Source organism: Egretta garzetta, unplaced genomic scaffold (assembly GCF_000687185.1).
Source record: "Egretta garzetta isolate BGI_Z169 unplaced genomic scaffold, ASM68718v1 scaffold745, whole genome shotgun sequence".
NCBI lineage: Eukaryota > Metazoa > Chordata > Aves > Pelecaniformes > Ardeidae > Egretta > Egretta garzetta.
The window spans coordinates 38336-49306 of record NW_009259678.1 but is presented as its reverse complement, the minus strand read 5'-3'; the positions used below and the strand labels follow the sequence as shown (position 1 = coordinate 49306).

At 54.0% G+C, this 10971-nt stretch overlaps 1 protein-coding gene across 4 annotated transcripts in view; it reads right to left on the bottom strand.

Moving 5' to 3' along the window:
• Nucleotides 1-2146: 2146 nt before the first annotated feature.
• The window catches only part of EFTUD2 (elongation factor Tu GTP binding domain containing 2), a 23932-nt gene continuing 15107 nt past the window's right edge, over nt 2147-10971 (bottom strand). For 2 of the 4 annotated variants that reach the window (XM_009638502.2, XM_035893994.1), the window contains 12 exons: nt 10818-10929; nt 10471-10611; nt 10008-10109; nt 9190-9272; nt 7952-8038; nt 7541-7667; nt 6996-7083; nt 6355-6473; nt 5781-5875; nt 4780-4933; nt 3472-3579; nt 2147-2791 (listed from right to left, as the gene is read on the bottom strand). In XM_009638502.2, the coding sequence (XP_009636797.1) occupies nt 2696-2791; nt 3472-3579; nt 4780-4933; nt 5781-5875; nt 6355-6473; nt 6996-7083; nt 7541-7667; nt 7952-8038; nt 9190-9272; nt 10008-10109; nt 10471-10611; nt 10818-10929 (1312 nt within the window). In that variant the 3' untranslated portion in view covers nt 2147-2695. The remainder of the gene's footprint in view (nt 2792-3471; nt 3580-4779; nt 4934-5780; nt 5876-6354; nt 6474-6995; nt 7084-7540; nt 7668-7951; nt 8039-9189; nt 9273-10007; nt 10110-10470; nt 10612-10817; nt 10930-10971) is intronic. The other 2 variants (XM_035893993.1, XM_035893995.1) reach the window with 2 other exon arrangements.

Sequence of the window (10971 nt, the reverse complement as noted above, 5' to 3'; positions counted from 1 at the left end):
CCCTCCGGAACAGGACGGGGACGGCGACATGGGGGGCGGGACATGGGGACAGCGACATGGGGGTCGGGGATATGGGGGGCAGGACAGGGACAAGGGACACCTGGATGGGGCACTGGGAGCATGCTGGGGACAAGGACACCGGGAGCAGGGCTATAGCCAGGGATACCTGGAGCAGGGTGGGGACAGGGAGACTGGGAGCAAGGCACAGATGGGGACGCGGGAGCAGGGCTGGGGCTCTCCCCCCGGGGAGCTCGTTGCTCAAGGCAGAGCATCCCCCTGGGGACCTGTGAAGTCATTGGGGACAGGGACAAATGGGGACGAGTGAGGGGTCGGGGCCAGGCCAGCGCCTCTCGTTGCTGATTGCCCCGCTGCAGACCGGGGTATTCACCCCCTTGCTGAGCCCCGATGAACTCGTGCCAAGGATGGAGCCCCCCAGCACCCGCTGCCCAGGCGAGCAGTTCTGCGCGCTGCCGTGCCTCAGTTTACCTTCACCGTCGCCCCGGGTGGGCACAGCCCCTGGGACACCCTGCGCCCCACAAAGCTCCTTTGCTGCTGGGGGGGGAAATTCCAACCGCTTGGAAGGGGATAGGGGTCAGGGTCCGGCCGCGCACAGCCCCCGTTCCCAGAGGAGAGCCATTTCCGCGGAAAATTCCCAGCCCGCACACATGGGGCCAGGTTTTCAGCTGCGAGAGCTGGCGCAGCTGCTCGGCCCCCGCCGCAGGTCAGCATTTTCCAGCTGCTGGGAATCGCCGGCGTGAGAACCGGCTCCTTCCCACGCCTGCCCGGGCCGCATCCCACCCCCCCTCCTGGGGCGAGGCTCAGGCCCGTAGGGACCCATCGGGCATCGCAGCCCCACGGCTCTGCTCTCCGGAGGGAAGGGGCGACCAGTGCCGATGCCCGTGGGGGTACGGGTGCCCTAACGGGACGCTCCAGCCCTGTTATCTGGCCCTGGAGAGCCCAGGGCTAGGATCAGAGCCACCCCGGGGCGATGACCGATGTCCCCTTCCTGGGACAGAGCGTCCCAGTGCTTGGCTCCAGATCTGGGGGTCACATTCCCCAACCGTGGGGACGTGCCGTGCAGCACCGAGCACGCTGCTGGCCCTGCAGGCACCGACCCTGCTGCACCCCCTGCGTGAGCAATTCTGGGCTTGCGCAGCTCCAGTAGACACCTCGCCTGGTCCCCAGGGCCCCGGGTGGGTGCTGGGATGTACTGGGAGGTGGAAAACACCCCTGGGGAGACCACGGGCAGGTTGGCCGGGGTGTAAGGCTGGTCTGGCCTGCACCAGGCAGGGCTTGAACTCCACTTTGCCCCAGGGCATGGGGGAACCCACCACACGTGAGGCCGTGCTGCCAGAGGGGATGCGGGAAGCAGTGGGGAAGCTCCGGGCAGGAAAGGCCGAGCCCAGAGATAGGGCTGGAGCCCCCGGCCCTGCACCCACCCACTGGGCGGATGGGATGTGGCAGCACCTGCGGGCAGGAGATGCCCTTGTCCACTGGCAGCAGCAGGAAATTCTTCCCCCTCCCCAGTTTCCAAGCCCAGCTGGCGAGCGGTGGCCCTGAATTATCCCTTGTGACATCCAGTTTCCAGCCACGGGGTGCCTGGACACGCTTTCCTGAGGCTGCTTCCTATCCCCCGTGTCTATGATCTGTGGTGAAATTCAGCACCACAGCAGCCAGGTGATGCCAGGCAAGGCCCAATCTGGGGGGGCAGCCACGCTAGGAGAGTAGGGCCAGGGGGGAGAGGGTGCAAATGCCTCTGCGAGAGGCTAAACCAGCCTTACTTCCACAGCACACGCTCGGGAGTGGACCTGGGGCCGAGTGTGGATGCAGAGTGAGTGGCTGGGACAGGGGAGAGGAGAGGGAGCACTGAAAACCTTTCAGAGCATGAGCAGCAGATGAGATTCCTTGAAAACAGAGCAGGAGCCCAAGACCTAGTGAGAAAGGAAGAAAATCTTTGTGCGGCACAGGATTGTCCCGGGCTGGCTGGTACTGCAGGCAGGAGTGGGGGACATGGAGCCCTCGGGCTGGGATGGGGCTGAGGACAGGGGGAAGCACCGGTGAAGGCAGAGCCTCTCACAGCACTGCCTTCCCTCGGCGCAATCAGATTGAGCCCAGCGTGGAAGTTTGTATTAAACGTTTACAAGGGTTCAAAAAAAGGTGTACAAAAAAGGTAAAAGCCACACCTGCCTCTTCGCCTGGGGAGGCTGGCAGGAGCGCTGCCCCCCACCAGCATCCCCGCCTTCCTCAGCTGCCCAAAGCTGTGCTTTGCCCAAGGCAAAACCCCCAGCCCCCAGCAGCCCAGAGAGGCTTAGCAGAAAGCTCAAATTCTTGACACATGTTTACACTCAGTCCTTACTAATCTTGACATTACACTCACACTGCCCTGCTGCAGCCAGGGATAACCTGTGTGCCTGGAGAGAGCCTATCCAAAGGGAAAATCTCCTCGCTGGATGCCGTAACGGCTGAAGACTGATAATACAGAAAGCATCAGTGCTTGGGGTTGCTCCCTATACGGGGCAGGCCCTGAGCGCACAGTCCACCAATGCCCAGGGAGACTTCTACAGCTGTGAAAGAGCGACCTGAGGAGCAGTTCCCTGCATGCCCTGAGCGTCCAGGAGCCAGGGCTGGGCAAGCGGGGATGGGGAAGGACAGACAGCCAGGACTCAGGGTCAGCCCTCACACCGCAGCAGCAGGTTCACATGGGGTAGTTGAGGACGACATCTTGCTTGGCCAGCTCCAGCAACATGGGGTCATCGAAGAACTTGCTGATGCTCACGTCCTCGCTCAAGCCCTGCAGGGTAACCGTAAAACCAGAGGTTATTCCTCTGGCAGCCAGCATGCATGCAGCCATCGTGGATGAGATCCCACAAAAAAGCCCTGATGTCCCATAGTAAGATAAATTTTCAGGCTCCGGAGGAGGCAGGAGAATTTGCAAGGGATCAGGCATTGCTCAGCAGCTTGAAGACATCTCAGAGTCTCTCAGGAAGCTGCAAATGTGCGGTTGCTGCTGAGCGTATTTACCAGCTCACTGTCCTCCCAAGGGGGAGCTCGATCCCCTCCGCTCCCTGTGTGGTCCCAGGTGCCCCTCCAACCCCTCAGTCCAGCTCACTAAACCAGCACAGAAAACAGTTGTTGCTTTTTCTGCAGGACAAATGGACTAAATTGGGCCACCAAGGGGTCAGATGGCACTGGGGAGGGAGCAGGGCTCACTGGATGCTGCAGAACCCCACTTTTGGCTGGAGTTGCTGCTGGATGAGGGTCTCACGGGACCATCACAGGCACCAGGACCACCACAGGCACCAACAGGCAGCGTGAAGGATCAAGAGCAAGGGAAGACCCAATGCACAAAGGACACCGGGCCACTCTGGGAACACAGAGGGGACACGGCACGCCCAAGGGACAACACTGCAACAGCTCAGCTGCTGGTACAGACGGACAGACAGACACTATAGGTACTACTCCCAGACATACCTTCCTACGCCTGGTCTTGATCATGAACTCTCTGGCCAGATGCGGGGCTGGCTGGGGCTCCAGGGGTCGGATGACAATGCTCTTGTCCAAGGGGTCACCAGGCACAATCTGAAACACAGGGCCGGGACATTAGAGCAATGCTGGGGGCTGGTTCAACCTCCTGGAGAGCGTGAACTGCAACACGAAACACCCCTGGGCCCTGCGAACACCCCCAGCCTTGGTGTGACAGCCCCAACACCCCATCTGCTCTCCTGGCACAGAAAAACTGTCATGTCACTGCTGGTGATCAGTCCTTCCTCCAGTCACTAATACAGCGTTGCTAATCCAAGCCAAGAACACATCCCACATTCCCTGCTTGCCGGCGTACTCTAAGACCTCTAAAAACCTGCTAACCAGAACGACCCACGTGGGTCCCAGTCATAAAATCATAGAATTGTTTAGGTTGGAAAAGACCTTTAAGATCATCAAGTCCAACGGTTAACCTAACACTGCCATCCCACCACTAAATCATGTCCCTAAGCACCTCATCTACCCTTCTTTTAAATACCTTCAGGGATGGGGACTTGACCACCTCCCTGGGCAGCCCATTCCAGAGCCTGACAACCCTTTCTGTGAAGAAATTTTTCCTAATGTCCAACATAAACCTGTCCTGGCGCAACCCCCTCTAGAAATCAGCACGCTTATTCTTTGCAGAGCCAAGCCTAGGGCTTCTACATCTTGACCTTTAAACCAGCTCTTGGGGCTCAGTCACTGCTGCTGCTCCCACCTGGCTGTACCACAAGTAGCTGCGCACCTCACAGGCTCACAGTGGTAGCTCCCACAGGACTCAATTTGCCCCAGACAGGGAAGCGGCTGGAGGACAGTATTTTGTCCCAAACTTTGTTTTCCAAAGGTTTAAAAAGCCTCCTGAGAGGCAAAGACAAGGTGTGGCATCCCATGTCTTACAGTAGACTGAGGCCAAGCCCTGCTCCAAGCCCTCTGCTCCCCAAGCTGCAGAGCACACCCAAAGAGCTTCCCTTCTCCTGGTCGAGGATGTCCTCTCTCCAAGGACTAAAGGACCCTTACGTTCAGCAAACAGCTGCATTCAGTGCTCCCTTGCTTAGGGAAAAAGGTGATGTGAGTCGGAACAAAGCCATTGGCTTCTGGCAGACACTCAACAGCTAACATACAAAGCCACCCCAACTCGAGATCCTTTGAGGATGTTCTCCAAAGAAGTTGTCCTGCCCTGTGTGAGCCATGGCACTGAGCTCTACTGGTGCCTGATCCTACCATGTCTCTCTTCCCAATCTCGCCAGGGCATGGACTCACCTGCCAGTGGTGGAAGACAGAGAGCGAGAAGGCTTGTCCTTGTGTGTGGGTCCTCAAGTCTGTCTCGAACCCAAATGAATCAATGGCTGGGATGAAGGCTTTGATGGTGTAGAGAGGGGAGCCCGGGATTGGAGCATCTTGCGTGACGTGGCCTCTGCCAACACATCAAAAGATTAGTCTTCCTATATGTCATAGGATCACAGGATGGTTTGGGTTGGAAGGGACCTTAAAGATCATCCAGTTCCAACCCCCCCACCACAGACAGGGACATCTTTCACTGGATCAGGTTGCTCAGAGCCCAGTCCAACCTGGCCTTGAACACTTCCAATGATAGGGCAGCCACAACTTCTCTGGGCAACTTCTTCCCATGTCTTACCACCCTCGCGGTAAAACATTTCTTCCTAATGTCCAATCTAAACCTGCCCTCTGTCAGATTAAAACTATCACTGCACTCCCTGATAAAGAGTCCCTCCCCATCCTTCTGCTAAGCCCCTTCTATATACTGGAAGGCCGCTATAACGTCTCCCCGGAGCCTTCTCTTCTTGAGGCTGAACAGCCCCAACTCTCTCCCACCCCGTCCTCATACGGAAGGTGCTCCAGTCCTCAGATCATCTTTGTGGCCTCCTCTGGACCCATTCAAGCAGGTCCATGTCTTTCTTACATGGGAGGCCCCAGAGCTGAACACAGTACTCCCGGGGGGGGTCTCATGTCCCTTTATATATTCTCCTCTCTGGAAGACAGAGAGAGATTCTCCTTCTCACGCAGGAAGAACCGGTTACAAACCAAAGGCTGCACGTGATCCTGGACATCCCCTCCCCACACAGCACAGGGGCTGGGATCAGTCAAGGAAGCTTTCAGCTGTCACTTCATCCAGATTTCACCTTCTCCCCTTGCTTTACAAGCAGTGCTAGGACCGTGAATGTCTCCAGAAACCCAGACCCCAAACGAGCAGTTGCTGCTTTGCAATACTAAGGGGATGGCAGCTGGTCAGAGCAGCTCACCTCCGCCTGGCCAGGACCGTGTACACTGCAGACACGCAGTCGGCAGGAGCCTGCACCTCCACGAAGTAGTAGGGCTCCATCAGGCGAGGGGTGGCCTGTAGGGAGAAAGAGACACAAGCCACTGAGCCTCCAGCAGTGAAGCAAACACAGTTTGCTTCAAGTAAGAGTCAGGGCCTGGCATACTTTGGTCAAAGGCAGCACCTGACTGGGTATGAAAGGGTTCCTGCTGCCCCATGGCTGCCCAAACCAGCGTCAAACAAACACTGGAGCTTTCCTCCTGGCCGTGAGTCATATGCTTCCCCCACGCTCACCCTTCCCAGCAAGCCAAATGGTAGCAAAAAGAGGAGACAGAGCAGATGCACACACGTTTCCAGCCAGACTAGAATGTGATTGTTGGTAAACCCCGTCTGCCAGCCCACAAGGGCACTGGAAACATTAATGGATGAATGAGTCAGTTTAAACCAACATCCTTGGGGCAGACACTGCAGCACACATGCAAGCCGGGCTCCTCGGAGCTCACAGGAGCTGGCATGGCGCAAGGTTCAGTCTTTGGCATGCACAGGGTAGTCCTCACCATCAGGAAAGCGGAATACACCACTCTCCGGGCCGTCGGGATGATCTGTCCTCCACCCCGGTGCAAGGGCTCCTGAGCAATCACTGCATCCAGGATCTTAAACTTCACATTGCGGATCACTGAGAAAGGGCAGAAATGACAGCAAGTGACTCGAGGGGGATGTTCGCTGCCATACCAGCACCAGCCGTGCATCCCCACAGACCCCGAGCACATAGCAAACTTCCAAAGACCTAGAGCTGCCAGAAGAATTTCTCCTAAATTTAATTCCAGCAGGATGACCATGTCCTAACCCTGCATACCCAAGACAAGCAGTTGAGCAGCTGATCTTGCACAGTGCTCAGTGGTCTGCAACTGAACTACAGCAGGACCAGTCCCAAGGTCTGGGGGAGCCAGCTTGCCAGCTAACAGGTCCTAGTTTGTAGGCAGGCGACAAGTGCCAGTGCCTGGGTGGCATCTGCAACCAGGAAAAAAGGGGAGGTTCTGTGATCTCCCTTGTCACCCATCCCCAGAGCTGCCCTCAGCTGTGGTGTGCAAAGGGAACTGGCCACTGAGGGACTGCACCGGCAAAACCACTTGAGTGCTTAGAGATGGAAGAATTTAATCGATCTTATTAGCTCCACTTCTCCACAGGTCCTACTTACATTCGTCACAAAGAGGCCCTTCCCTGGTCCCCCACTGAAATCCCTGCACAATGCTGTCCTTCACAGAGCCCAGCAGAGACTTGTCCACCTACAGACAGACAGACAGACAGACTGCTTCAAGACCAAATCTGCATCACAAGGCAGCAACAGACCCCAGTGTTTAAAAGCCAGTTCCTAGAAGAGCAGCAATGTTCCCCGATACTCCCAATGTCCATCCCTCCCTCTCACAGCTCAGGAGCATCATCTTCAAAGTCTGGCATCTAAAGCTATAGATTAAAAGATTTTGGTAATCCTGAAAGGCAGGCCGATTAGCTGCCAAATTTGAGGACATTGGCCCAAACAGCAATACCTGAAGAATAACAGGCAATTTGCTAGCCAGTGCAGGAGTATGGTGGGGAAAGTACAGCAGATCGGAGATCTGGCAAACCAACAAGCACTCCAACAGCATTAGGACCTTGTGTCATGTTCCGCAAGCAGCAGTCACCTCTTGGCACCACAGGACAAATGTCTCCTTGACACATAACCCCCCTGCCTGTGTTTCTCACCTCCGAGGGCAGCGTATCATCTACTAGGATGTTTGGGCCAGTGGCATCTGGCCCAAAGGCCCAGATGGAGCGGGCAGCCAGCAAATCCCAGTCGTATTTCGTCTGGAAGAATTCACCCAGCTTCTTCCTGATAGAAGAAGAACGGAAGAAACTTTAGGACTTCCAACCTGCACTCACAATGTATTTATGACCTTGTTCCCTCAGACATAAAAGGGTCTCAGCTTTTTACCTGGAGCAACTTGTTCTCTGGGGCAAGGATGCTCACAGGCTAGCTGGTAGCAATATTGAACCCTGGACTCCTGCTTAGAGGCTGCTGGCTGATACTGTGCACCTCGCAGGTCCCAGCGTTCCCTTTTTTTCCCCATTTATTTCATTCTAGATGGATTCTTGCTCTCCCCGGATCAGCCATACCTGTTCCATGTTATCTGGACCACTTCATTTTCAATGTCCTCTGCGAGTCCTTTCTCCAGAGGCTCAGCAATCATGGTGATCTTGTTCCTGAGAAGACAGACAGTTGCAATTAGTCTGCAGAATGATGGGAATGGGAGTAATTGGCAGGACCTCAGGGACTGTGCACTGCCTCGAACACAGCTAGGGAGATGAAGCCATCCGTGTCCTTCGCTGTTACTGTCTTGCTTATAAAGACAGCCCAGGCACTTAACAACTGCTCTCCAAAGCCTGCTCATCTCCAGAAGCAGATTGCTAAGGGACAGCATGGCTCCATCCCTCCATCCCTCCTGCCAGATGTGCAGCACTCATCTGGGCTGCAGAAGGAAGCCCATGGGCCAGGCAATATGCCTCTCTTAGAGCCAGCACCCACTGTGTCCAACACACAGGACGTTGCCTTGGAGAACCCCACCAACGCAAGTAACCTGCCCCCAGAGCAGGTCACACCATGTGCCAACCTAAGATTGGAACCTTTCTGTTCCCAAAAATAAGGTTGTCAACCATGGAGAGAGTATATCAGAATAAAACAGAGTAAGAAGAACCACAACCCACAGAGGAACACAGAAAACCCATCTGCAGCATATGACAGATCACAATTTCCCTGAAAACTCAGGCATTAAAACATCCTGTGCTTCTAGATTTCATCCTGGTCATTCAGCCTGTGTTCCCACCCAGGCCTCTGTCTTTCAAACGTGTGTATCCCACAACACATTGCTGGAGGAAGAAGACAAGACCAGGCTGCAAGACTCCAGTGCATCAGCAGGAAGGAGAAACTCCATTTCAAGACTAAGAACGAACAAGAGAAGACAAAGCTTTTGCTCATGAACTGCTTGGGGAGTTCCTGAAGGCAGCGCTGGGCTCTTTGGCACCTGCTCTAGGATCCCAATACATCTCCTAGTCTTGGAAACACCACAAAACTGCTGAAGAGGTGTGAAATTTAGCTAAAAAAAAAAAAAAAAAAAAAAGGAAGATGTGGATCTGCCTTTATTCCTTCCATTCTGAGAGTTCCTACAAAGCCACTCAAGTGTGCTACTGAGGAGTTAAACAGAACTGCTGCAACGGCAGGCTGCCAATGCAGGCACGGGCCACTGGGCCAGACAACAGGCCCCAAGAACAGACCCCTTGGAGGGGATGAAGCCTACTCTCCAGTGAACCCCTCCACCTGCCTGTCTCCAACACACAGCTCGCCCATGGGCTCTTACTTCTTGTTGGGTGTCTCAGCAAAGCACTTCAGGGAGGACGTTTCCACCACTGTCTCGCAGAATGTCACAACCGGATCGGCAACCTGGAATAACGACAACAGGTCTGTAAGGTTTTCAGGTACTTGTTCACTTTTAAAGAGACTATTTGAAGCCTTTGAACCCCTATGAGAAAAACCTGGTTCATCTGCCAGTGTTTTAATCAGCCTTGCATATAAACCACTGAGGCCTGTACAGGGCAGCTTTACTAATTCCTTCATTCAAACAAGATAGGAACATTTAAACCCAGTTCCAGGTATGAAAAGTTCTGCTCAATTTATTTATTTGATGTCAGCCAGGCAATGGCTGAAGTACAGGAAAAGGCTAGAACGTGGTCACACACCCCTCTGCAAGCCAATTTTCAGGCTCTCAATCACAACACTGTGACACAGCCAGGCTGTAAGAGTTACTTTTGCATCCTAACAGACCTTTTAACAGGACCTGACAAAATCCATGCTATGCATTTGGCTAGATTTATTTTCCCACTCCTCTGAGATGGGGGTACAAAACCCCCTCCCCAGATGGGACAATCCCTCTCAAGTTGTGCCAGGACAGGTCTAGGTTGGACATCAGGAAAAATTCCTTCACCAAAAGTGCTGTCAGGCACTGGAAGGGGCTGCCTAGGGAAGGGATCGAGTCCCTATCCCTGGAGGGATTTAAAAGCCGGGCAGACGAGGTGCTTAGGGACAGGGTTTAGTGGTGGGATGGTTGGGCTTGATGATCTGAAAGGTCTTTTCCAACCTAAACAATGCTATGATTCCATGATTCTCTCATTTCCTCACCTTGATATCAATCTCCGAATACATCTTCCGTAGATCATGCATCACGCAATCCAGGTAGAGCTCCCCCGTCCCCAGGATCACGTGCTCCCCAGACTCTTCCACCTGAAAAATAAGAGAGGGGTTCAACTGACAGTGTTACTGCTCACAGGCCCTTGCCTTCCACAGTTGTACACAAGCTTGAGGAAGTACTAGCTTTAAATAAATTGGTTAGGGCCAGAGCACCCCAAGGGAAGCTCCCACAGCCATTTCTAGCAGAAAGTGCTGATGTGCTTGCAGAAAGCTGCTTCCCTGGCACAGCAAGGTGTGTGGGTTTTCTGCTGGATTTACAGTTTTCTGCTATTTCCACATGATTTATGAGATCAACTGCAATAGCATGAAAAACCCCACAACAAACAGAACAACCTACAGGAAAAAAATATTTAAGATCATCCCACAGCATGAGCCATACATACACCAGAAATACCTTAGTAGTAAGTGAGGGGTAACTCTTGTTGACTTTGCGGAGACCATCTAACATTTTGGGGAGCTCCGAGGGGTTGACTGGCTCTACAGCTATTTTGATGACAGATGTGGTGTTGAACTTCAAAGGACGGAAGATCTGAGCCTGAAACCAGATAAGGACAAAGAGCTGAATCTCTGCATCACAAGATGGCCACTGGAGTTAAACACACTGTTTGAGGCTGTTCTGTTTCTCCTAAGTGTCTCTTGTGCCCTGGCACCTCGGCAGACGAGGTTTCTTTAATGTCAGTACTGGAGCTTTTGGGACCTTGACTCTCTGTATGGCTGAGCGACTGCAGCTACGCACAGTACCTCCTCGTTGCCCCGAGGCTCCGTGACAGTAGCAGTCTTCACTATGGGCTGGTCCACCCCTTCAATCAGCACCCAGTTGCCAGCAGGAACCCGGTTTACCTCAATGTGATACCTAAAAAAAAAAGTGATATCTAAAAAATGTGATACCTAAAAT